Source organism: Microtus oregoni, unplaced genomic scaffold (assembly GCF_018167655.1).
Source record: "Microtus oregoni isolate MIOR12 unplaced genomic scaffold, Mior012 000062F_ref0000492, whole genome shotgun sequence".
Lineage (NCBI taxonomy): Eukaryota > Metazoa > Chordata > Mammalia > Rodentia > Cricetidae > Microtus > Microtus oregoni.
In genome coordinates, this window is record NW_024543872.1 from 10,703,278 (window position 1) to 10,731,011 (window position 27,734).

General features: G+C 44.0%; 2 protein-coding genes across 2 annotated transcripts in view; one reads left to right on the forward strand and one right to left on the reverse strand.

Annotated features, from left to right (window-relative positions):
* Positions 1-224: 224 nt before the first annotated feature.
* Positions 225-2,022, forward strand: LOC121439753 (proline-rich protein 30-like). The gene has a single exon (XM_041640371.1). It carries the CDS (start codon positions 527-529, stop codon positions 1,739-1,741), a length of 1,215 nt encoding a protein of 404 aa, XP_041496305.1. The 5' UTR covers positions 225-526; the 3' UTR covers positions 1,742-2,022.
* A 2,471-nt stretch (positions 2,023-4,493) lies between these two features.
* LOC121439629 (translation initiation factor IF-2-like) overlaps positions 4,494-27,734 on the reverse strand; it is a 66,264-nt gene continuing 43,023 nt past the window's right edge. Inside the window, exon 3 of the mRNA XM_041640158.1 lies at positions 4,494-4,678. The gene's annotated coding sequence lies outside the window, so the exon portion shown is untranslated. The remainder of the gene's footprint in view (positions 4,679-27,734) is intronic.

Sequence of the window (27,734 nt, forward strand, 5' to 3'; positions counted from 1 at the left end):
GCCAGCATGCCATGCTTATGTGCTCTTGGAGATCAACCCCAGGACTTCATGCATGCTAGGCAAGCGCTGGCTCTACCAGCTGAACTACACCCGAAGACCTCACATTTAGGGTTGTGATAAGTTCACACTGGAACTGAGTGCCTGGAGCAGAGTCCAGAAGTGGACCGATCGTTCCAACATCCTGATCTCTGTCTTTTTCTCTGCAGGTCTTCCAGACTGGGTCGTCTTCTCGGTTCCACCCAGAGTTAGGGTTGCCCCTCGGCTCCCAAGGGACAGCTCTCATTCCCCATTTCCGTACATCTCTAGCGAATGGCTAAGAAAAAGTGAAGAGCCAAGCTTAGATGCAGGCTCCGGACTGAGCACGCGAGAGACAAGCAGAAGAGGCTTCGTGTTCCCTTGGCCTGCTGCTGACATCTGCAGTGAAACTAGGCAGCGGCCACACTGCTGTGGCAGAAGGCAGTCACCAACTGGAAGGTCTCTAATTAGTCTTGTGGCCCCTCCCACTTTTTTTCCTGGATTCAAGGCAATGTTGCCTCAAAACAAGGACCAGGTGCTGCTACAGAACACAGTACCCCCAGGGTGTCCCCCTCAGGTCCTCTCACAGTTTGCTGACTCCCCTCCATCCAACTTAGCATCTCTCTCCCCCCATCAGTCCCTCCCACCTCCCCACCTACCTTTGCCATCTCACAGGCCAGCCTATTTTTCCTTCTCTTCTCTGCCACAGCCCCACTCTCCTGGGCCTCACTTCAACTCTTCCAAATCAAATTCTGACTGTGTTTCCCTCCCATTCTCTTCCTCCCTCCCGAGTTTCCCCACTTTCTTTCACCAGAACTACCCTTGTCTTCCTTCACGACACTCATCCCCTCCCCTCAACTACCAGCTGGGCGCCTCCCCTCCTCTTTCCCATCACTCTTCTCTTTCCCAGGTACAAAATTCCTCTCCTCACTCTTGCCAGTCTCCTCCCCACCTCCAGGGCATCCATAGTTCCACAGCCACGTCCCCCAGCCCCAGCCCCAGCCCCCCTTCTGGAGGGATTTCCAGTAACAAACAAACACGGCAGTGTCCTCAATCCAAAAACACCAGGTCCCTTGGAGTGGCAGGGGGATGCAAGGCAAGCAAGGTGGACCCTGCAGAGTTCAAGGACCCAATGGCCCTCGCCCAAGCCCTAGCCGACCGTGTGGGGCGCCGCAGAATTGCAACAGATCTCCAGCTACTGTTTCTGCGGCGCATGTGTCTCGGCACATCCACACCCGGCCAGGCCCCAGTCGTGGAGTATCCCATTTGTCTACAGTGCCTCCGGCCCCGCACCCGGTCTTGCCCCACCCCCAAGGACAAGATGGGGGCAAGGCTTCTTGCCTTCCCTCAACTACTGCCCTGTGCTCAGGGCCAGGAGTCTGGGCCTCTCTGCATAGGTATTGGCTTCGGCCTCCACTTGTCTCGGGGCCAGGCCAAAGCCTTGCATTTGCTACCACCAAAAAAACGACAAGAAGCAAGTCCTCAAGGAGAGGTCGTCCTGAGGCAACCGCCTACAACCCAGACCCCAGAAGCTCAAGTTATGGACACATTCTCCCAGGCCGGGCCCCTCAAGTTTGCAGGCCTCCAATCACTAAAATCCAGCCAATGTTCCATGCCTCCAGCTCAGGCACCAAGATGGGTCACTGCCTCCCTAAGGCCCAGATTGTCTACAGCCCCAAAGAGGTTGGCGACTCCAGAATCTATTCTCCAAAAGTTACCACCTTAATTCCAGAGCAGCGGAGACCCTATGGAACACCCTCTCCAAACCCCACCCTCCCTACCAGGACTTCTCAGACCTTAGGAAGCCACAGCAACACCTTGAAGGGCTGGCTGGCCGGAGGCCAAGTGTGTTCTCCTGCCCTGAACCCTGGAAACCCCTTGTGGAGTCTGCTCTCCCCTGGTTGAAGACCAGAAGCACCCAAGGCCCCATTCAGCCTTCACTGTATCCAATAAAGTCTAACCCTGAGACTTGTGTCTGAGTCCTACTGTGCCCACAGGGTGGATTCAAGGGCTATAGGATAAGGTCTCTCAACAAGGTTGGAGGGAAAGGAAGGTCAAGGACAGAAAGTGCCACACATCCCAGTATCTGAGCTGCTTAGAGACCTCTGCAAGGCCCTTTTCTGGTTTAATTCTAGTCTGTGGACACATAATTGGAATCAAAGAAGAGGTCACTGGGCCCATTTCTCAGGGCATGCCTGGGTGGACACACAGCAGCCCATTTTCCTCATTGGGAAAGACATGGCAAACAACTCATTCACAGGCAAACAAAGAAATGCCATGTACAGACCAGAAGGCTCCAGGACTGGAGAGATGGCTGAGTGGTTCGCTAGCTGCTGCTCCTGCGAGTTCAGGTTCAATTCTCAGCACCCATATGGCAGCTCAAAACTGCAACCCTAGTTCCAGGAGACCTAACACCCGCCTCTGGCTTCTGTGGGCACACTACACACGCCAGAGAGAGAGGGGGGGGAGGGGAGGGAAGGAGGGAGGGAAGCAGGGGGAGAGAGAAGAGAGAGAACAACTTTAAAAGGGGTAGCAGTAGCCCCGCAGTGGTGGTGCATGCCTTTATGTAGGGATAAGTCCCGACCTTAGGGGGCGTGTTCGCCTCGGGCTAATGTCTGCCTATAAATTTGGCGAGCCTGCTCCTAGCTGTCTCTTCTACTTTCCTGGTCTCCGCGGGAACGGTGGTTCTGTAAGTCTATTTCTACATTAAAACTATATATATTTTTACAATCTGTCTGCATTCGTTTACGCCGCTACATTTTGGCGTCCAATGACGGGCTATTTTGCCCCAGACTCAAGTGGGTAGCCCGCTAGCTAACACAGCACCCTCATGGGTGCTGTTTTTTAGTTCGTGACTCCGGCCCCAGTGCCTAGTTCGAGACATACTCGGCCACACAGGCCCATTCTGCCTTCCTTGGCTTAGTTTTGCAGTGGAACCCCACTGCCTGAATTAGCAGAAGCTCCAGTACCTGCGGTTTTGCAACAAAAGCTGCCATAGCGGCAGATTTGGTCTGATACAAAGTGACTTGGACGGGCAGTGGTGGCGCACGCTTTTGATACCAGCACTTGGGAGGCAAGGGCAGGCGGATCTCTGTGAGTTTGAGGCCGGCCAGGCAGTGGTAGCGCACGCCTTTAATCCCAGCACTTGGGAGGCAGAGACAGGCGGATCTCTGTGAGTTCGAGGCCAGCCTGGTCTACAAGAGCTAGTTCTAGGACAGGCTCCAAAAACACACAGACCACCACTGGCAGGAACCGATCATTGCAGGTAAAAAATTTTTCTTTTATAAATAAAATGTCTGAACACATTACTGTTCAAGAATTTAACAGTTTTTTTAATTGTACCATGTGGGAGATTTTACAAGAGGCGTCTATCACCCCACATCTATGGATCCTTCTGGGATTCGTAGTTTTCATTGTCACCAAATGGTTTGATAATAGAAATATGATAAAGTCTTTACGAGGCAAATCCAGGATTCTTAAGGCAGAGATTGAACGCTTAAAAACAATTGAGAATGACAACAAACTTCTCAAGAATCAGTTTGAAGTTCTCCAGGCTGATAACAATCTTTTCAAGAATCAGTTTGAAGTTCTCCAGGCTGATAACAATCTTCTCAAGAATCAGTTTGAAGTTCTCCAGGCTGATGTTAAGGAGAAATTCATTACTATGGAAGAGGGAACAGCTGATCTGGATCGTAAGGTTCAGTCCCTTTCTGTAGGACCTGAAACATTAGTGACTGATATTAAGGAGAAATTCCTTACTATGGAAGAGGGAACAGCTGATTTGGACAATAAGATTCAGTCCCTTTCTGTAGGAAATGAAACATTAACTGAGAGAATCAAAACTGCTGAATGTGACAATCGGATTTTGTCTAAAGCTTATGACAGATTGACGGAAAGATTGTCAATACAAGAAGGCACGGTTTATGCCATAAAAATTATGTCCAAAGATGAGATGTTATCTCTAACGAACAAACTTCATACTTTAGAATTCTCAATGAAGGCTTTGGAACATAATTCTGGACAGGAGATTCAGACATTGCAGAAGGCAATGGTGAATAGAATTGAAAAGATTGAGGAATTTCTAAATTCTGATGAAGAAGAGCAAAGGGTAGAAAGGCATTGAATTTCCCATTCTGACCACTGCTTCTCATTAATGATCAGGAAGCACTAGTCATCACATTAAGGATAGAGGTTGGCGATACACTTAGAGATGAAAGATAAGGGATGCGAGCAGCATGTGTGGCTTCCGTCAACTCCTCATTCTTAAAGAAAGCTGTTTATGATGAGAGAGTGCATAACGTGTTTAATATCAAGAATAAACAAGTGAAAATCAAAGCCAGTGGCTACTGCTCGCCTGGCTCACGCTCGTAAGAGGTGACTTCATTATAGTCCCGCATCCATTGTGCCGGCCACTAGTCCACAGCTCAGGAGCAGAGTTGCTCCTTTCTCCATTCCCCCGTCAATGAAGACGTCTCTTACACATCTACAACTATTGAAGCCAATCAAGCAAAGTTTGCGGTGCCATTTCCAGTTCCCAAGATGTTTTTCACTGTGCTGGAGACCGAACAACACAACACAGCTTACAGCTTATTTCTTCAGATCGCATGCAGACAAGAATTTTATTTTCTTAAATCCTGATTCTTCTCCTTTATAAACCCAAGTTCTAAAAAAAAAAAAAAAAAAAAAAAAAAAAAAGGCTTTGTTAAACATCAGCTCTTCAGACTAGAGACAGCACACCAAAACTGTGAACTTAGTCTTTGCTTTAGTGTGACACAGCAAGCTTGGGAAGATATGGCAGGAAGCATGGAGAGGTGACTTTTCATCTTCCTGGGTACCTGGCCATATTCAGGCATTTTATTTGGAAATGTGTTTGTTACACTGCATATAAAACACCAGCTTTGGGGCAGACTGTGGGGCTACTGGCAGTGGCACCAGGGTTTGTCCCTGCTGCTTGTACTGGCTTTTTGGAACCCATTCTCTTTGGATGGATACCTTGCTCAGCCTGGATATAGTGGGGAGGGCCTTGGTCCTTCATCAGAACAATGAGCATTGCCTTCTCTGAGGAGTGAATGGGGTTGAGGGGGGAAAGGTGGAGGGAATGGGAAGAGGGGAGGGAGTGGGAACTGGGATTGGTATGTAAAACGAAAAAAGGCAGTTTGTTTGAAAAAAAAAGAAAACAGAAAGATTTAAAAAGAAAAAGAAAACAAGCAAACAAACAAAAAAGCATCAGCTTTAAGCCAGGCATAGAGGTACAAGCCTTTAATCCCAGCACTTGAAAGACAGAGGCAGGTGGATCTCTGTGAGTTTGAGGCCAACCCGGTCTACATAGTGAGTTCCAGGACAGCCAGGGCTATATAGTGAAACTCTATCTTGAAATAAAAACAAAAATCAAACCAAACCAAGCAAGCAAGCAACCCCAAAGCTGTGAAAGCTGAATCCCCTAACTATCATTTACGATTGATTATAACTTTGAAAAGAGCCACTGGAGAGGATTTTCCAGAAGTTTTTCCAGTTATCCTTGCTGGCCTGGACTCAGTATGTAGGCCAGGCTGATCACAAACTCAGAGAGCTATCTGGCTTGGCTTCCTGAGCGTAGTGTAGTGTGCCCACTACACCTGACTAGGGAGTACAGTTCTTACATGCTATTTCTGTGCATATCGAGTTTCCCAAAACTCCATGGTTCATATCACAGACAGGGGCACATTTTCTAAACTATTAAGCGTCCCTCCAAATAAATAAGAAAACTGAAGCCTTTGAGATGGCTCAGCAGGTAAAGACACCTGCTGTGCAAGGCTGGCAACCTCACGTGGATGGGGGAGGAGAGCATCAGTTACACCATGTTTCCCTCTGACCTCCACATAAGCACCATGGCACAGGAGCACACGTGTAGGCGGAGGCCACTTGTTCGTTTCCCAGCAGCCCAGACACAAAATAATCACACAAAAACTAAATTAAAACACTGCTTAGCCTATTAGCTCAGGCTTCTTATTAACTAATTCTTATGTCTTAAATTAACCGATTCCTATTATTTTGTATGTTACCACAAGGCTCGTGGTTTCCCGATAAGGTTCCAGGGTTTCTGACTCCACCTTTTCTCCTCTATCTCTGCTTGGAACTCCTACCTTTCTCTATTCTGCCCTGTCATAGGCCTAAGCAGCTTCTTTATTAACCAATAGTAATAAAACATATTCACAGCATACAAAGGGGGGATCCACATCACCTCCCCTTTTCTGTCTAAATGAAAATGGTGGTTGCTCGTTCATTTCCTGGCTGTTCATACCTGAAATAATCACACAGAAACTGTGAACTAATCACTGAAACACTGCTTGGCCTATTAGCTTAGGTTTCTTACTAACTCTTACATCTTAAATGAACCCATTTCTATTATTCTGTGTATCAACACAAGATTGTGGCTTATTGGGTAAAGTTCCGAGGTCTTTCTCCTTTGGCAATTACATGGCGTCCTCTCTACTATGCCTACTTTTTCCCTTTATGTTTGCTTGGAATTCCCACCTTGCTCTGTTCTGTAACTCCAGCACTTGTGGAGTAGAAACAGGAAGATTTCAAGGACAAGGCAGGTATGAGCTACATAGCAAGACCGCCCCCCTCACACCCCCATACACACAGAGATGGAGAGAGAGAGCTGACACTTTAAATAAGAATGCATTATTACTTCTAGCAATACATTGGAGAGATCTAAAGACTGATGGCATTGAACTTGGCAAGGCTGCAGGAAGAGGGCTTCATATCCTACCGGTGCTAGTGTGAACTGGTACAACGCCTTGAAGGGATAATGGGAAAAACACTAAAATGACAGACAGGTCTGGGGGTGAAGCTCAGTGGTAAAGTATTAGCCTTGCATGGGTAAAGCCCTGAGTTCAAGTCCTAGCAAATCATAATAGGGTATACAGGTTTGTTTAAATGTATGCTAAAAAATAATATTTTATGTAAATTATACCTTGATTTTTAAAAGCTAGAAAGTTAATGCCAGTGTCCTTGAAGTAAATGCCATATTGACTTTAAAGAGACTGAGTTTGACCTACTAGTATTACACTGTGCAATGAATGTCAAGATACAGTAAATTGATAGCTGACGGTACAGATCTGGATATAGTGGCACATATCCATGATCCCCAAGGCAAAAAGACCATGAGTTCAAAGGCAGCCTGAGTCACCCAGCAAATTCCAGGTCAGCTTGGTTTTATAGTGACATCCTGTCACAAAACTACTAACTCAATAAACAAATAAATGAAAACTTGAGGGTGCAAAATGGTATATAACTTATGTTCCTTTTAAGAAAAAACAAGTGCTGTCAAATACTTAGTTGTATATGCAAGTCCACATACATGTATGATGTGTAGAACTATGTGTATATGCTCTTTGGGGAGGAAGCCTAGAAGATGAGGGGTCGAGGGATAGACTTTCCCTGTATATGTTTTTATTCTATTTGGAATTCTTATTATGGTATGTGTAGGGCCCATGGGTCTACCCCTGCTCCTGGGGTTCATCTTGAGGACAGTTTCTGGTCAGCCAGCTAAAACATTCTGTTTGTTCCTGTGCTCCCTCTGCCCCACCTGGTGATTAGCTGTAGGGCATTGTTTACTCCATCTTGGGTGTGGCAATTTCCCACCTGCCTGGGGGGAATTCCTTGTGCAGCAACTAGGTATATAAGGTTTTCCCTAAATCTGAATAAATGGCATTCAGCTGATCTCCTTTTGAATGACCCAGTTCTCTTGTGTGTTCTTTCAATCTCCAGGCCCTTACCGGCTCGTGTACAGTACAGTGGCACACTGTACTGAGAGGGTAACACAGAATCAGGTATTACAGGTATGCATTATTTTTCAAATATAATAAAACTTTAAACTTGGGGAGAGGCTAGGTATGGTGGTGCAAACCTTTAATCCCAGCACTCAGGAAGCAGAGACATGCAGATCTCTGTGAGTTTGAGGCCAGCCTGGTCTACATAACAAGTTCCAGACCAGCCAAGGCTACATGGCAAGACCCCATTTCAGCAAAACATGCAAATGTCTTAGACAGGAATTTCAAATACATGCACCCTTGGCACAAGAAAACAAACTCCACTTCTAGACATTCATTTCAGATATACACTCAAGCCTGGGGTGTAACTAAGTGGTAGAGCATTTGCCTAGTGTGCAGGAGGCCTGAGGTTTCACCTCAGCACAGAAAGGAAAATAAATAAAAAAGATAACACACCCAAAGTCAGGTTGGCTTATGTACATGTTTATGAGAGCATTGTTTATAATGGCCAAAGTTTGGAGCCAATCAAATACATACAGTAGGATGTTGTCGAAACCATGTATTATGAAACTGTGACATCCTTAGAGGCTGTCAAAAGGAAAGAGGAAGCTCTGCAGGCCTGGAGATGGAAGCAAACCTGCGCTTCCTTCAGTGGACCAGGGGAAATGGCTCAATAGGAAAACCACTTGCAATGCAAGTGAGGACCAAACTTTGGTACCCCTGAGCCCAGGTAAAAGCTGAGCAGGTGTGGCAGCCACCTAGAATCTAAGAATCAAGAGGCAGACACGGGGGATGCTTCAGAACTAAAAGTGTTGAGCAAGTGAAGAAGACAGTCCACATTAACTTCCTGTTTCCACATACACATGTATGTGTGTGCACATGTGTACACACTCACACATGAGAACACACATGCATACACACAAACAAATGACAGAGAGAGAGAGAAAGAGATCATCAATGAAGAGTAAGGTGCCCCGTTGATGAGGTAAGGGGGAAGGTAACATTTACTCAGATTTGATTGAGTATGAAAACTAATTCTGGAAGAGATAAAAATGAGCAGGGCAGGGTGGCACACACCTCTAATCCCAGCACTTGGAAGGAGGAGGCAGGAAAATCTTTGAGAGTTCAAGGCCAGTGTGGTCTACAAAGTTGTAGGAGAACGTGAATAAAGTAGTCCCACACTAGCTCAGAATTTAGTATAATGAAGTTTTTTTTATTTGGTGAGGACTCACAAAGAGACCCTATGCCTTAGTTGCTTGTCTATCACAGTGACAGAACACTGTGACAGAGGCAATTTAGAAAAAGCATTTAATTCAGAAAGCATTTAACTTGGGGCTCATGATTCCAGCGGGTTCTAGACCATCGTGTTAGGGAACATGGCGGCAGGCATGGCAGCAGGCAGGCAGGCATGGCATTGGTGCAGGATTCACATCTCAATCCACAACCATGATGCAGAGGGTGGGGGTTGGGGTGGAAAGAGAGTGTCAGGGACCAGCCTTGGCATAAATCATTTCTCATATCAGAGTGGAGGTGTGGGAATTAGTGAAGCACAATTCACACGACAGTATAGGAGGAGTTTCAGTGATCCTTCATAAAATCCTGAATTCACATCACCCCCATTTATTCTCCAAACATCTTTTATATCAAATGTAAACTGAGGGGGAGTTCATTAGCATTCTGTTTCCTAGGTGTGTGTGGGATGGGATGATTTAGGTCACGTCTATACCTGTGCCCATTTTGTTACGTCCTGCCCATGCCCATTTTGTCATGTACTGAAAAAAATCTCTTCCACGGGTGATCTCCTAACTTACAATAGAAGGAGCAGAATGACATTAGCCTATCCTGATCACTGTTTAGCATGGCGTCAGGTTGTTTCACTATCAAAAGCCAGGAGACCATCTTCTGTGTGGCAGGTGTCAATTGCATTGCGTCTTATAGGTCGCTCAGAATTCTCTGACCACCAGACAATGTAGGAATATGGGCCTGCATAATTCAGCCCCTATGAGAGAGAGAAAGAACACTAACTGGAAATGGCAGGGCTTATGAAACCTCAAAACCCATTCCCCACGCCAGTGACATGCCTCCTCCAACAAGGCCACAATCCTTCCCAAATAGTTCCACCAACTGGGTATTAAGTATTCAAATATTTGAGGCTATGGGAGCCATTCTCATTCACACCACTGCCCCAGGCTCAATAAAAGAAAACCTTGACCCAAGCTGGAATCATCTGAGATGAGAAAGCCTCAAACAAGATGCTTCCACAAGATGCAGCTGTAGGCAGGTCTGGAGAGCATTTTCTTAATTAGTGACTAGTAGGGGGTCCAGCCCATTGTGGTCCTGGGTTCCGTAAGAAAACAGGTTGCCACAAACCAGCAAGTAGTCCCCCTCATGGCCTCTGCATCTGCTCCTTCCCTCAGGCTCCTCCCATTTGAGTTCCTGCCGTGACTTCCTTTGCTGATGCACAGTGTGGAAGTGTAATCAGAATAAACCCTTTCTTCCCCAGGTTTCTTTTGGTCACTGTCCTGGCTACTTTTATGTCAACTTGACTCAAGCTAGAGTCATCTGAAAAGAGGGAACCTCAACTGAGAAAATGCCTTCTTAAGACCTGGCTGTAGGACACTTCTCCATCAATGATTGATGGGCGAGGGCCAGCCCATGGTGGAAGGTACCATCCCTGGGCTGGTGATGCTGGGTTCTATAAGAAAGCATGCTGAAGCCAGGTGGTGATGGCTCATGCCTTATCACAGCACTTGGGAGGCAGAGGCAGGCAATTCTCTGTGAGTTTGAGGCCAGCCTGATCTACAGAGTTCCAGGACAGCTCCAAAGTTACATAGAGAAACCTTGTCTTGGAAAATAAATTAAAAAAGCAGACTGAGGAAGCCATGAGGAGCAAGCCAGTAAGTCGCTCCCCTCCATAGCCTCTGCATCAGCTCCTGCTTCCAGGCTCTGCTCCTGTTTGAGTTTCTGCCCTGACTTCCTTTAGTGATGGACCATATCTTAGGGCTTCTGTTGCTGTGAAGAGACATCATGACCACAGCAGTTCTTATAAATGAAAACATTTAGTTGGGGTTTAGTCCATTGCCATCATGGCGGGAAGCATGGGACACATAGGCAGAGGTACTGAAGAGGTAGCTGAGAGTCCTACATCTGATTTGGCAGATGGCAGGAAGAGACAGCCACACTTGACCATCTGAGACCTCAAAGCCTGCCCCAGTGACACACTTCTTCCAATAATGCCACACCTACTCCAACAAGGCAACACCCCGTAATAGTACCCCTCCCTATGAGCCTATGGGGGCCATTTTCATTCAAAACACCACAGACCACAAATGGAAGAGGAAGTTGAACAGACCCTTTCTTCCTCAACTTGCTTTGGGTCACGGTGTTTCCTCATAGCAATAGTGATCCCAAACAGGACAAGGTCACGGTGTTTCTTCATAGCAACAGAGCTCTACAGGAGACAAACCCCTTGGGGGAGAGGAACTGGATATACAGAGGATGGAAATAAGAAGGAGACTTTGTCCCTTTGACTTTAGAGGCCTGTGAACTATTATCCATTAACAATAAAACTCAGTGTCCTGCTGTAGCCCCACCACCGTACTGTAGGCAGAGGGGTTTGCAGCATGAATTCTAATTGTTCTTAATAATAAAACCCTGGAATCAGATATTAGGGGGTGAAAGTTGAGTGATCAGAGAAGCAGAGTATCAGCCACTAGAGAGTTCTTACTTCTACCAATGCTCAGACTGGGATTAAAGGCATGTGATCCCAAGTACTGGAATCGCCTTTGTGTGAGCTCTGCTTCTCTTTCAGACAGTCAATCAATGGCCTTGAACTCACAGAGCCCCATCTGCCTCTGTCTCCTCAGTGCTGGGATTAAAGCTGTGTGCCACTACTGCCTGGCCTCTATAGTTAACTAGTGACTCTAATTTTCAGTCAAGCTTTATTTGTCAGATCACAAATAAATATCACTATTGTTGCTTGTGGAGATAACTTAATCAGTAGCACAGTCAATGTGTCCTTCGTTCAGTGGCAGAGACAAAAATTGTCACGTTTCCCATTGTGTCTAAAAAATAAACTGGAATTGAGGCTGGAGAGTGTTTCAGCAGCTGAGAGCACTGGCCAGTCTCCTAAAGGACCCAGGTTCAACTCCCAGCTCCCATAACTCCAGTTCCAGGAATCTGATACCTCTTCTGACCTCCAAGGCATTGCACACAGGCAAAACACACGTGCATAGGACAAACGAAATAATAAACAAACTGGGTCGTTTCTGGGGATTGCTCCAGGTGGATAAACTGGTTAGCTACCAGCTTTATCATCACAAAAGATTTCTTACAATTTGACAAGGCTGGAGCACCTAAGGTAGAGAGTGACAAAAGCCATTGAAGGGAGTGGTTGGAGACTTAGCTCAGTGGTAGAGTGTTTGATCAGCAAGCAAAAGGTCCTGGGTTCAGTCCTCAGCTCCAAGGGGGTGCGGGTGGGGGTGGCCAAGGGGAGAGCTGGCAGGATTGACTTGGGAACCTCTCTGCTGAGAAAAATTTCTCCACAATGCTCTTCAAGACTCAAATGGCCCTCAGCCAGGCGCAGAGAGTGTGGTCACAGCAGCTGGGTCAGTTTGCTGTGTCTGTTTCCCACAAGGGTGCTGTTTGAGCAAAGAACTGGCCAGAGAAACTTGAGAATCACACTCTCACATCACTTCAGAATGAGAGGTTTGTGTAGACCAATAATTTATCAGGCTTTCTGGATGTGGCCAACATCATCTGATTTCATGGTGTTGAGAAACAATTTGAAAAAGGAACCAAGTTTGCAAGCCCAGTCCTGAAGACACTGCCCCGTGCATATGGCCCCCGTGTATTTGGCCCCCGTGCATATGGCCCCCGTGCATATGGCCCCCGTGCATATGGCCCCCGTGCATATGGCCCCCGTGCATATGGCCCCCGTGCATATGGCCCCCGTGCATATCGCCATTGCAAAGACTGGGCTGCATTAGACATCTGCAGAGAGAGAGCAGACTTAAGGTCTTCGGTGATGAGTGGCCATTATTATTTAGTGAGGGGTACTAAAATTTCTGGCCATTAGTTCTAAATGCATTTGTTCCCTACGTGGTTTCCATATTAGCTTTTGAAATATTCAGGGTCTGAGAATTTTCTTGTATACGTTAGAACTCTTTTGGTCACATGCAAGCAAGTACATGACCCAAACAGAGGCTTAAGCAAAACATGAGTTTTCTGGGTTATGTAACAAACAAAAGCCCAGGGCTTCCTCTCCTGCCTCTCCTTCTCAGCTTTGGTCATAGACTTGTTCCCACTCAAACTATCAATATTACAGCAGCGATCACCAACCTGGCTCACATCCCCTCCGGGGGAAAAAAAAATCTATCAGGACATAGAGTGTCTGGTGCAAGATTCCACCCAGTACTGTCACCAGCTCCAAACAACTCTTCAGCAGTCAGAGGAATTGCTCCCATCAGACGCTCTGTGCCCAAGCCAGCAGTGAAGCCCCAGCATCGGCCACACCAGGGAAGCAAGGGTTCCCACGGAAGTGGAGGCTTCGTGGAGGGCAGTGAGAACAGCTGTCCGTGGGCAGCTGGAGCTTGGGATAATCGATGTGCGATGGAAATCTAGTAGGAGTGAGAGTTTGCCAAAGCAAGCAAGGGCCACCGAAAGAAAGCGGGACGGATACAAGAGAGAATTATCCCAATCGCTCATGTTAATATTTTAAAGAAGTCGACGTTTCTGGACTTGACATGTAATTTCAAAAAGAAAGAATAATTGTTTTATTCTTCAGAACTTAAAAAAACATCTCCATAAAATGAGCTTTGAGAAGAAAATTTTATCCTGAGAGTCACTGGGAATATGATTAGTCTTCTAAGAGCATGTCAGACATAAAAGACATGCTGGGAACCAGCTACTGTCAGTTCTAGATGGAACGTCTGGCTTGAAAAGGGTTTATTCTCCATGTAAGGCTCTCCGCGATAATATGTAAATCGGAGGTGATTCGTACAACTCAGAGCAAGAGTAAGAAGTTTGGGTGAGGAGTGGCTTTTAAAAATAGTTTGATTGTTAATCTCTATAGTCATCAAGTCTCTGGTGGCAGGAAATTTAGTTCAATCATTTTTCTAAGTCACTGTAGAGAATAAGTAATTATCAAAGGGAAAAAACATTTCTGAATCTGTCTTGGCTCACACGTTGACATGAGGCAGGGAATCTGGCGTGTGCGATTTCTCCTGAGCCCCTCTGGCAGCCACCATCCATAGCCTATCCAATAGCTCTTTCCCCCATCTTTCTTGATTAAAACAACAATAAACAAAAAACGTTAAATATGTAAATAAAAGTCCCATTTGCTCCGGAATTGCAAACTGAGAGATCAGCTGCACGCTCTCAAGTAAACCAGGGCGCTCCGTTTTCTCTCTGTCCCTAAAAAGGGACATGCGATGAAGTTGCCCAGGAATTCTACAAAAAGCCTCCATTTTTTTCTTTCTACTTAAGGAGACTTAAAACGAAGAGAAAGCCCCTTTGCTGGCTTTCTTTCCTTTGCCTTGCTCCCTGAAGCGATATTTTGAGCGCCACCGCCACCTTGTGGCCACAACAGGAAAGCCACTAGACGAGCCAGCCACCCCCGCCAGAGCTTCTAGACATCTTAAATGGCACATTATGGGTGGGGCCGAACCACCTTTAACTGCACATCTTGTTACTTCCAACCCAAACAGTCCCGAAGTGACGTCTTCTCATTTTTTTTATTTGAGGTTGACATTAAAAAAATCACACAGCTAAGGTTTGAGGATGATATACTTACTTGCCTTGTAAAAGCTAAGACAAAGGATCAACTCATTCTGCAAGAACATTTCTTTGGGGGATTTTTCCTGACAATTCCATAGATGTAAATAATGTGTTTGATCTCATTGTCTTCTCTTGTCCCTCCCCTCCCTCAATGAGGACTTTCTTCTTAACTAGGGCCCCTTGGCTTTGATGTGTAGCCCACGGAGTTTAACTAAGGTTGCTTGAATGAGCATAGAGCACAGGCGATTTACCAGTGGGTACTCCATAGAAGAAAACATCTCTCTTTGGCTATAAACTACAAATAGCTCTTCAAGGAGGGATGGGTCGGATAAGCCCCTCCCCTCCCCGTGTTGGAATGTTGACAGACCTAATTTTGCAGGCAGGTCTTTTGCAGGGTACTGATGCCGGCAGTTCGTGAGCACAATGGCTTTGTGGAATCCAGAAGACTGGCTTATATTCTTCCCATGTTTTGATGTTCTCTGCGCCTTAGAAGTGACAGAGTCTTGTTTAGGGCTATTTATTACTCTGACCAGTTATGAGTCTCGGAAGTCACCGTCACCCACTGCAAGAATAAGCTTCTCTTACCAAGGACACCTTGGCACTGCTCTAGGACATAATGTAAATATTTAAAAGGCAGACAGATGGGGACAACAGGTCCATTTAGAAATCAACAGTGATAGCTACGCTGCCCTGCTAATGTCCCCAGCCTTGATCTATTGATCAGTTTTATACCGGGAATGAAATCCCTCTAAAATACAAGCAAAAAGTATCTGGTTACCGTCAAAACAGGCACACCACTACTATAATATTGGGCACATTGTGCCTGGAAAGTTGTAGCATGCAGGCTCTACAGCTAGGTAAGACCATTTAAGATTTTTCTTCCCCGAGCAAATAATTCAATAATAATAATAAAAAAATGAGTACAGACCTAAACAGAGAACTCTCAACAGAGGAATCTAAAATGGCTGAAAGACACTTAAGGAAATGTTCAACATCCTTAGTCATCAGAGAAATGCAAATCAAAACAACTCTGAGATTCCATCTTACACCTGTAAGAATGGCCAAGATCAAAAACACTGATGACAACTTATGCTGGAGAGGATGTAGGGTAAAGGGAATACTTCTGCATTGCTGGTGGGAGTGCAAGCTGGTACAGCTGCTTTGGATATCAGTGTGGCAATTTCTCAGAAAATTAGGAAACAACCTTCCTCAAGACCCAGTAATACCACTTTTGGGTATATATCCAAAGGATGCTCAATCATGCCACAAGGACATGTGCTTAACTATGTTCATAGCAGCTTTGTTTGTCATAGCCAGATCCTGAAAACAACCTAAATGCCCCTCAACTGAAGAATGGATAAGGAAAATGTGGTACATTTACACAATGGAGTACTACACAGCAGAAACAAATAAGGACATCTTGAACTTTGCAGGAAAATGGATAGAGCTAGAAAACATTATTTTGAGTGAGGTAACCCAGACCCAGAAAGACAAATATTATATATACACATTCATAAGTGGCTTTTAGACATAAAACAAAGAAAAACCAGTCTACAATTCACAACCCCAGTGAACCTAGACAACAGAGAGGGCTCTAAGAGTGGCTCACATGGTTCTAATGTACTTGGGAAGTAGAAAAAGACAAGATCTCCTGTCTAAATTGGGAGCTTGGGGGTCATGAGAGAGAATAGAAGGGGAGGGGAGAAGAAGGGAAGGGATCGAAGAATAATATATAGCTCAATAAAAATAATTTTCTTTTTTTAAAAAAAGTTTTCTTCCCCAATGTTATGATATACAATGGGCAAGGAAACATCCAGTTACCAAGCTGAATGGATTTTGGATGAAGGCGATGAAAGCGTGGGGAAGGTGATGAACAGAATGGCAGACTACATGAAGGTTTTATGAGAGAGGAGTCTCAGGAGGAAGAGTGGTGAGGAGGAAGAGGAAGGTGAGGCCATGACTCTAGGGGAGTCTGTGCGTGATGGTCTAGCAGATGAAGAGGCCAAGGAAAGAATATTGGAGAAAACAAACACAAACAAGAAAGACTGGAAGAGATGTTTCCAGATCAAATGAATCCCGCCCCCGCCCTGTGATGTGGCGGCTAGAATTCGATTTGAGCTACAGATACTGCACCTGACATGGAAGACCTTAACGCTCTGATGAAGGCAGACCCTGACAAACAGCGAGCGGGCTGTACAGACAGGATTTTCCAGATCCGATGGAAGCAGAGCAAACCCGACCCACTGAGGAACTGAATGAGGCAAATGACTTATTGAAGCAATGTACCAGGGTGGTAAAGAAGGCCCTCTAGATCCCCTTTCATTTTCTCACCTTTTCATAATAGGCAAAAGGTGGGAATCTTAAGATTCAGGCGTTATGCTCACCTGGCAGGATGCACTCTGGCAGTACCCTGGCCAACCCAGGGTCTTACGCCTGTTACGTCACTACTCAGTACATAGTCTGTGCGCATGCGCTAAACCCACCTTTGAAAGCCAAGCTCTCCCCTCCCTCACACCCCCCCCCCCCCCCCGTTTCCCCCCTTTTCTTCCACAAGGCCACTCTGCTCTCCCTTGGCTTCCTTCACTTTCTGAGTGAACAAGATTTGCTTGGTGGTCTGCATGGCGTGTCTACCTCTCGCCCGCCAAGGTCCCTCTCGCACCACCATATCATAACACGCAGTTACCCGAATTTTCCCTTTTGGCACGATGAAAGCCAGCTAGCAGGGAGGAAGCTTCCATCTTAGCTTTAGCTTAGTCTCTCTCCATTCTACAGGCAGAGAAATATGGTGTTTCTCTCTAGTTCTGGTGGGCAACCAACAGCAGTGTCAAGAGCTGTATTTTTTTTTTAATTAGTTTACAAAGCAGTAGATTCTTTCCGGCTTTTTCAACATTCTGAGTCTTGGTTAATCCTCTCCCCGCTCCCTCCCCTCTCCCAGTCTCCTGCCCCCTCCCCAACAGCTGTTTTTCCATTATCCTATTCATTTAAATTTGATCCTAGGGTCTAACATAACAAGTTGGGCCCTTTTTTGTTATTTATCATTTCCTTTGGAATGCCATTAAATATCTTTATTAGTAAGAGAACACTCCCTCACAGCTGACACCTGTCCTTCTGTCTCAACTGTGACAATAAAATCTGAGGGGAGTCTTGAGCCTACAGTGGTAAAGAAGAACATTCACTGAAAGGTAAACTAATTTCTTAAATTTATTTTTAACTTATGTACGAAATCATGATAGTACACATGTACTGATTGGCACGTTTAATGCCCTAAGTAATATTTTAACCAGACTGAACATACTTATTAAATTCTCAGCCTTTCTTTATGGTGAATACTTTCATAAACACTTCTAGCTTTTTGGAATGTGGAGCACATTGTTTGTGAAGAAACACAGGAAAAAGTGTAACTGCCAGGGGGAATTCAGACAGAGGGTCTCTGCACTCTCCTTCAACTTTAAAAATTAAAAGTCAAAAATCTGTATGTTCACAATTTTTCAAAACCGAAAAGGAGGGCTTTTTTGATTAAGCAAAATTATTTTTATTACCATCTACTTAGATGCTTGATATTGTCCATTTCTCCCTACTCCTCATCCCCCATGCCATACACCCTGAATCCCATCCTCACCTTTGTGGGACAGTGTTCTTAGTTTACTACTTGGCTGGCGACTCTGGCCAAACCCAACATGTTTTTCTTGCTCTGTATCCTCCTTGGCCCCTGTTCTAGAATGTGTTTTCCAAATAGCAACATCTCCTTATAGCTACAGCCTTCTAAGCCCTTATGTTCTGTTTTTGTTTGTTTTTCTTTTTCTCCTTTGCTTTGCAATCTTAAGCACAATGAATCCTTGTAGGGGTGGGAGGCTTTTAAAATTTCTGCACATCCAAGCTCCATTACAGGAATTCTGATTCAGTGAATCAAGAGTGGGGTATGTTTGGCTAAACAACCTATGATTTTAGCATTTGCGTTTTCTTTAAAACCTTCCCTCACCAAGTTTGTTTTGTAATTAGGGGAAAAGAGGGAAATGGATGCTGGTTAGACCACTAACTTCTGTTCAATATTTTTATTGACTGTGGTGGTGGAGCAGCGAGGGTTGGGGTTTGTTTCATGTGTTTCACGTGTACCCCAGAGCAAATGTGAAGATAAGAGGATAACTTGTGAGAGTTGGTTTTCTCCTTACCCCATGTGGGTCCTGGGAATTTAACTCACATTGTCAGGCTCGCCTTTATCCACAGACCAACCTCGCTGCATCTTCGACCTGGACTTTAAAGTAGTGAGGAATATGTGGAGCCCTGGACTGGACACACATACACAGTAAAAAGGTTGGCACATGGAGCATAAATCTAATTAATTTTACCAATAAAAACTAGGAGTCAGCAGGCTGGGGAGATGGCTGAGTGGTTGAAAGCACTGAGTGCTCTTCTAGAGGACCTGGGTTCAGTTCCACATGGTGGCTCACAACTGTCTGTAGCCCTGGTTCCATGGGACAGGACACCTATCACAAAACACCAATGCACATTTTTTTTTAAAAAAAAATAGGAGTCAGATATGGGGTGGGGGGAATGGGTATAAACTTAAAAGAGCAGAAGAGCAGAGGAGCAACCGGCAGTTGCATCCGACCTCTTCAGTTCCTCCGTCCAAAAAAGTTGAGACCCTCCCTCTGCCCCACCTTATCACTTCCTGTTTCCTCTCCATATAGTCCTCCAGACCTCTACAGTGATATTTTAGATATTTTATTTATTTTTTATAAATAAAGCTTTCCTGAAGACCAGAAGGTAAAATGAAGTCACTAGAGACCAGGCAGTGATGTCACACACTTTTAATTCCAGGATTTTGGAGACAGAGGCAGATGGATCTCTGTGAGTTCAAGGTCACCCTAGGCTACACAAGATCAATGCAGAAATAGATTCAGGTGGTGGTGGCCTACACCTTTAATCCCAGTATCAGGGAGTCACACGCCTTTAATCCCAGTACTAGAGCAGAATATAAGGCAAGATGAAACAAGAATTTATTCTCTTTCAGCCTAAGGATTTCTTAAAGGTTAGAGCCCTCTAGTGACTTGGCTGCTTTGCTTTTCTGATCTTTAGGTTGAACCTCAATAAGGTTAACTAGTGGCTATCTCTGCCCTCTGATTCCAAGCAAGCTTTATTTGTTAGAACACAAAGAAAATATCATACATTTTCCCTCTTTTGTCTAAATTAAAAAGTGAAGGTTTTAGTTAACATAGTAAGACTATATAAAATATGTATAATAACTACATATAAATATATACAGGTAATAATTATATTAATGATGTCTAGTCCATTTGCATTTGACAAATTCAGAGAAAATCCTCCATTATCTATCCTATCTTGGTGAGTTGAAAGTGTTGTACCTAATTCACTTTCTATCCTAACTTGTATCACCAACCTAAAACTATCGTTTTATTTATTTATTTATTTATTTATTTATTTATTTATTTATAACATTCTGCCTCGATGTATGCCCACACGCCAGAGGAGGGCGCCAGATCTCAGTACAGATGGTTGTGAGCCACCATGTGGTTGCTGGGAATTGAACTCAGGACCTCTGGAAGAGCAGCCAGTGTTCTTAACCTCTGAGCTATCTCTCCAGCCCTAAAACTATCGTTTTATGTCTCTCATCCTTATACACTTTACATCTCTGTTGTCTCTTTTCTGAATTTATTAACAAGGAAAACTATACCTATCTAGTCTTCACCTCCATCAAAGACCTGAGAAGGATATAATATTACCTGAGTAAGTAGGAAGTACAGAGCAAACTACTTCCAAAACTAAGAAATGACAGAAACAGCTGGCTGCCTGGACAGTACCCAAGGTTTCTCTGTAACATTGAGGCATCCATCTTCAGCCTACAGGCATAGAATATCTGACAAACTTTTCTGAGAAGCAGGAAATTCTGAAGGACTGTCCCTCCTTGTCTTGGGAAAGTTCAACAGTCACTTTGTGTGTGTGTGTGTGTGTGTGTGTGTGTGTCCCGCTTGTCCAATTAGGACAGCATAGTGTTAGCAGTTGAGGCAAGGGCAATTTCTTTCTTGCCTGGTGGCTTACTTTTCAACAAAGAAAGTAAACTCCATATGGAGTTTTTTGATGCCCATAATCTTCACTGAAGTAGATTGGTGCTTCCTGAAGCAGACATGTTACATTGTCATAAAAAAAAACCCTAAAACATCTTAAATGTCATATTCTATAGATCTATTAAGTGTTTGAAGACTGCCTGTCTCTCTAAAATAATCTGTTTGACCTTAAAAACATACTTCACATGACTACAAGTTTGATTATGATAGGTGACTAACTACAAACCTGCATTTTTTAAGCATTCTGAATAATTTGTAATAATAACTTTCAAGGACTAGAAATTTATATTACATTGTTAAATAATCCATATAGGTGCAATACCTTGAACAAGAGGAGAAATATATGTACAATATGTTCTAACTAAAATAACTTTATATTTGTATCAATGTACAAAAGTCTTAGAGTATAAACATATGTTCAATATAATAAAAATAACCTCAACTTTGTATCAATATATAAAAATCCATACCAATATAAAATATTTAAAACTGGTAGTTGCTTTTTTAGTTTAAAAGTAGATTCAATAATCTACCCCTTTATCCTCACTCCTATAGCTCTCTTTTTTCTTTTCAGAACATTTTTGAATTTTGAATCTAATCTCCTTTGTTCAGCTTTTTTTCTTGGCCATTACCAATAACAACTTGTTACCAACCCCCCTAAATGATGACAAATATCCATAACCCACTGAATGACCAAAAACTGCCCACCCCACCTCTTGGGAATGTGGACGTCATGTTCTTAAAATTACTACTGTCTGGGGGTGATGACATCTTTAGGGGTCCTGAAAAAATTGGGGTAATTGTCCAATCCTGAGAGAGGTAGTTGTATCATTTGTTGTCCAGTCTATCTCAAGTCCTGGCTAGAGGGGTCTGTGAGGCTGGACCATCTCAGCTAGCCACCTTGAACTTGTCCTAAGCAGTTTGTAGTCCAAAGCTGATCTTTGGGTGGTTTTGTCAGCTTAGTGCTTTAACACAATGCAGGTAGAATCATTAAAGGACCACAATTTGTTAAGTTCATGCAAAGTACCAAAACTTAACTCCTACTTACCTGATAGAGACTAAAGCTGGAAATCATGTACAGGAAGCTAAATGAAGCCTTTTTCTATGATTAGTACTCTATACAACCATTAATATCATGACAATGAAAAGCATTCATTAGTTGCATAAGTTAGTTTAGATTGAATGGTCACATTGGTTGATGAACTGTTTCCTAACTGTTTCCTCTTCTGATCAAGAGATCCCACTTCTTCTGGTTTCTCCTGAAAAAATTTTTTTTTTTTTGGTTTTTCGAGACAGGGTTTCTCTGTAGCTTTGGTGCCTGTCCCGGAACTAGCTCTTGTAGACCAGGCTGGCCTTGAACTCCCAGAGATCAGCCTGACTCTGCCTCCCAAGTGCTGGGATTAAAGGCCTGAAATTTTTGTTTTATCTTCTAAAGCTGTTCTATCATCCAGAGCAGTATGGTTTTTTACAATAGGCATGAGGTCCTTTAATTGCTTTGGGGAGGAGTTCCCCCACTGTGACAGAATGATGGAACCAGATCTGACACTGGGGCCTGTGACAGGTGTTTCCTGACGGGCCGAGAAATCAGGTGCTTAAAAGAAATCTCACACTGGCTCAGAATTGAGAGATAGACTGTTATTTATTTAGGGGGAAAACTTTCAAAACCAGGGTTCGCTGCTTGAATGGCAGATGGAGATGGGATCCAAAAAATCTGATCTAGCCAAGCGGGCACCAGGGGGATGAGAAAGAGAGAGAGAGAGAGAGAGAGAGAGAGAGAGAGAGAGGATCAATAGTCTATGAGGCTACGCCCCAGTAGGCAGGTAGTTACTAGCTATAAACTTTCCTGCAGCAGTTCCCCCTTTACATGAGGGCCTGTGAGACGCCCCCCTATGGCAAAGGGTTACCCTGTCTGTCTCTTGTTGATCTGCATTCATTGGTCCAAAGCTGACCTTTGCTACACCTTCTGCATACTCCAGAAGGGAGGGGCCTTCTGTTTGGGTTATTCCTACAAGAAACTATGAAAGCCCTGCCTACAATCCCCTTTTAGGTGACCTTGTTTTCCACAATTAAAACAGCTGATATTTTTTGTTTCTCCAAGCCTCTGGAAGTCACCTCTCCTATCCAAGAATCATCATAGGCATGAGATTCAATACTGACTGTATCTCGGATCCATTCCTCTATGGGTGTTGATCTTGCCTTTAAAGGACTAATTATCCTTTTGCATTGTGAATTAGAATTTTTAAAAGCCAAATTTTCAATTGTTATTTGCCTAGGTTCTGAATTTGGTATCATCCTATTTACTTCTTAAGTCAATCTCTGTAAAAAAAAAAAAATCAGTGACTGTATAACTTTAGTAAATGACTAAGTTCTCTTTCCATCTTCTTCATTTCTGTCCCAAGCATTCAAAGCTGCTGCACAGCATAAAGTCAAGGCGTGGTCAACATACAGAGACTGTCTTTGTACATCAGCATAATCACCCTCTCCAAGAAGTTGGTCTTGGGAGATTTCAATACCTCTAGACCTACTTTGTTGTTCAGTGATCCTAGCCTCATCTTTCCACCAGGTCCTCCATTGCAATTGAGGCCCAGGCTCCAATACTGCTGTAACCAAGTCTTTCCAGTCTTGTGGGGCAATTCTGTTACTAGTTGACCATGAATTTAACATCTGCTTTACAAAAGGTGAATGCATGCCATGAGACTAGGCCTTCCTTAGATCTCCTCAAATCTAACATTCCCATTGGAATACAGTCAGCATTAACACAGACTTGGGGATACCTGCCATGTGGCAGTGATTCCTGGAAGGTGACTGGATAAATTAATTTTGATTGCTTGATAACCTTGGGCTGTACCTCTCTAATTTTATAATGTAATGCTGAAGTCGATTCTCCTTTAAATTCATCTGTCTTTCATCTGAATATCTCTTAAGGCTTGTAACTTATCAGTCAAAATGACATTATTTTCTCTAGTAACTTTTTCTAAGGCCTATGTCTTGTCACTCACATCAACCAACTTGAGACTCATTTCAACCAACTTTTTTAGGGATAAAACAAGAATTATCAAACTGATAATGTTTATAATTGACATTACATAAATCTTATCTAAGTTAATTATCCCCTCATTTAATTATTCTATTTTAAACCATCCATTATATAATCATACAGAGACTTAACTCCCTTCTTCATAATACTGTTTTCCATTTGTTAACACAGGAAAAAAACTTTTTTAAAACTAATTCTCCCCTTTCCAGAATTTCCCATTGTCCCACCAAATCTGTTGACAATGACAATAGAGCATGAAACTGGTTGCCGCTGCTTAGCACTTCTGGGAAGAGAACACAAGCAGTGTACAGCTGCATGGGCTAGTGTGTTGCTATGAGCTAAGAATGTGTGGTGGTTGCAACAACAGTAGAAGCTGCAAGGGTGTCAAGGCAGCTACCTAGTGGGGCAGCAGCCTGAGGAGGAGCACCAGGTGGAGCCCACAATGGGGAGTGGGGAGCTGGGCTATGGAGAAGAAATACACGTGGCTGGAGCTGCCTGAAGGCAGAGCTGGCCCATGTAGGGTGGCTCAGTCTGACGGTGTTTGGAGCCCAGGTGTCTCTGGAGTTTGGGGCCTGTGGAGTTTGGGTGGTAGCTGGAGAGACTGTTGTAGAGAGGCTGCAACAGGAAAAACCCAAACTCGCTCAGAAGACTTGGGGAAGAAAGGGAAAAGCCAGCTGGCGGTAGGGCAGTGACTCCGTTGTGTGCAGCTCCTGCATGTGTTGATGACTGCAAAGTCACTGGCAAGTGGCTATTTTGTAAATTTATGCCCCAAAAGCTAGGTGCCAGATGAAGTATAAATCTAATTAACTTTATCAATGAAAACCAGGAGTCAGATATTAGAGGGTAAAAACCTGAAAGATCAGAGAAGCAGAACAACAGCCGCCAGTTGATTCCTACCTCTTCAGTTCCTCTCTCTGCCCTGACTTATCACTTCCTGTTTCCTCTCTGTACAGTTCTCCAAACCTCTATGGTTTCTGACACCAAGCAATCTTTATTTGTCAGAACACAAACAAAATATCACACAACAGGCACATTTATTAAAAAATGACCAAGGAAGGACCTCTTGTACAATATAAAGTTTTGTCACTCGTGTTAGTTTAATAAAATGCTAATAGCCAGACAGGAAATATAGACTAGGAGAATACTGGGAAGGGGAAAGACAGAAAGTCAGTCGGCTAGATACAGAGGAAGCAAGATGAGAATGCCTCACTGAGAGAAAGTACCAAGCCACGTGGCTAAATATAGACAAGAATTATGGGTGAATTTAGGTTGTAAGAGCTAGTTAATAATAAGCCTGAGCTAATGGGCCAAACAGTTTATAATTAATATAAGCCTCTGTATGTTTCTTTAGGATTGAATGACTGTGGGACCAGGTAGGACAGAAACTTCCCTCTATAGGAAGGTCCAGCCTCTTCAGATGGACTGAACCCCAAACAGCCTTACAAAGGCATGTTTATTGAAAGTTACACAAAGTATTCCCTTATACCAATGTCCCTAATCTTAATTTACATGTCTTACTGAAGAAGAGCATCACAAGCCTTCATGACTCTAGTCCATTATTATGTACCGTGTGCAATATACAGTAACATACAAGCCCCTTCTGCAAACCGATGGCTGCTTTCCACAAGGATTCTTCAAGGTCAAAGTGCTTCTAAAAAGCAGTTGTTTGTTCTAATATCTACCCCAGACAGTGATTCTACTAAATTCCTACAATGACAGATATTCATGAATTTTAGAAATCTGCTTTCAGAGGGCCATTTTCAAAAATTCATTAGCTTTAAAGAACATAAAATTGTTATGCCCAGATCATGAAGTTCCCCCAAAAACTGACTAGGAGACTGAGTCCTGTATGCAAAAACAAAGGGACTTTATTCTTATTGTAGCTTAAACTCTGACTCTCCATGTGTCCAACACATTGCCTCAAACTCAGTTGAGTCTCAGTGATTTACCTGGTTCCAAGAAAGACCACAAACTAAGACCCCCTAGGTTCCATCCGGGACCAGACCATCCAAAGAAAATTCCTAACCGTCTAACCATTGTAGATAGGCTCCCCTGCCAGCACACACCCATGGCTTTTCACCAGGACACCCCTAGACAAATATCAGCTAACCAGCGATTCTGAACCTTAGAAATCCCTCAACCCAACCTTTGTTATTATAAAAAAAAAACCCACCCCAACTGAGCTGGGGGGCTTTCTGAACGTGCCAATGCATTAGAGACATGGAGAGTCAGAGTTCAAACTAGAGTAAGAATAAAGGCTCTTTGTTTTACATACAAGACTTGGTCTCCTAGTTGGTTTTCGGTGGGGGGTGGGCAGTCTCCATGATCTGGGCAAAACAAAAACCTTACAAAATGTCAGTCAACTGAGAACATTCTTAAGCCTTCATGTCGGTTTTTTCAACTCCCATTCCCACTTCTACCCTGGCTACTTGAAGTTACTAACAAAGAACATGAAGCTCAGAAACCAATGGGGGAGTCAAAAAAAGTTCTGTAGGGATTTGGGATTTACTCTGAGTCCTTCCTATCCATGGCTGAAAGTCCAATAAAGTCCAAGAGGAGTAGTACATGCCTGTCATTCTAGCACTTGGAGATGGAGACAGGAAAAATCCAAGGTTCAAGTTCATTAAAAAAAAATAAATAAATAAAATTAAAAAAAACTATGCACAGATTTGTACCTACAGTGGATCTATGAGGGAAAGCATCCAATTACTAAAACGAGGCTGGTTCCAGTGTTTGAGTCGATTTTCACTGGACATATAATTCTAAGCTGACAGATATTCACATCAACATGTAAAGGGACCTTGCTTAGTATTTTGGCTCCCACAATTGCTGCCCAGACATTGGCAATCGAACTATTCCTTCCACAAAGGTAAACATTTTGCCTGTGGCTGCCCTCAGTATTTTCCTCAAGCCTTTGGTTTGTTGCCCTGCAGCGTTTCTATGTGTGGCTTCCTTCTTAAGTGTTCCAGAGATTCACTTGTCTCCTTGCATTTGTGAGTGGATGCCTAGAACTGAGGAGCTTTCAAGGCGTGTCCCATTAAAATGCTGCTTCTGCCTCATTCTCTTGATCGCTTGAAAAGACAGTTCAGCGTGTTAGATGCTTCCACTCCACCTGCCATTTAATTTATCCATTTGCTTTTCTCTTTGTGCTTCATCCTAAATGGTATCCCGAACTATCCATAATTCATTCTTAAGCCTTACAGTTAAAAGTGCTTCTTTCTGTGTATGTGTGTGAGTGCCCACATCCAGTGTATGCACCAGAGAGGAAGTTGGGAGCCCTGCTCTATCCTTTTCTACCTTACTCCTTGAGACAGGGTCTCTCACAGGACCTGACCCTCCGGTGGCCAGCCTGCAAGCCCCAGAGATCCTCCTGCCTCCGCCCTTCATGGCACTGGGGTAAAAGGCATCGATACAGTGACCTCCAGATTTTTACATTGATGTGGGGATCTGAACTCAGTTCCTTACAGTTACCCACTGAGTTTTTCTCTGGCCTCTGTCAGTTTCTCTGTCTCTTAAAAATCTCATTGATGTGTATGTGTGTGTGCCTGAGTGTATGTATGTGCACCATATGTGTACAAGAGCCTATGGAGTTCAGAAGGGCAGTCTGATGCCCTGCAACTAAAATTACAGTTGATTGTGAGCTTGGCTCCTTGGACTCAAACCTGGTTCTCTGGGAGAGCAGCCAGCGCTTCTAACCACTGAGCCATCTCTCCAGCCCAGTCAGTTTTTTTGTTTGTTTTTAAACTCAGGTCACTCATTTCTATGGTTAGAATTTCTAATTAATTCTTTTTAACTCTGCTGGACATTTATTTGCTTATCTATGGGGTGGGGTGCTGGGGGTCAAACCCAGGTCTTCACATATTCAAGGTAAGAACTCTAGCACTGAACCTTTCTCCCCTTTGGGTGTGGGGCTGTGGGGGTTAATACTTTATTGTTAGCCCTTTGCTAAGATAGCCAAACTTAGCTGGGTGTAGTGGCATATAACTTCAAATCCCAACATTGGAAGCAGGCAGGCTGGAGGCAGAGGCAGGCAGACCTTTGACTTCTAGGCCAGCCTGGTCTACT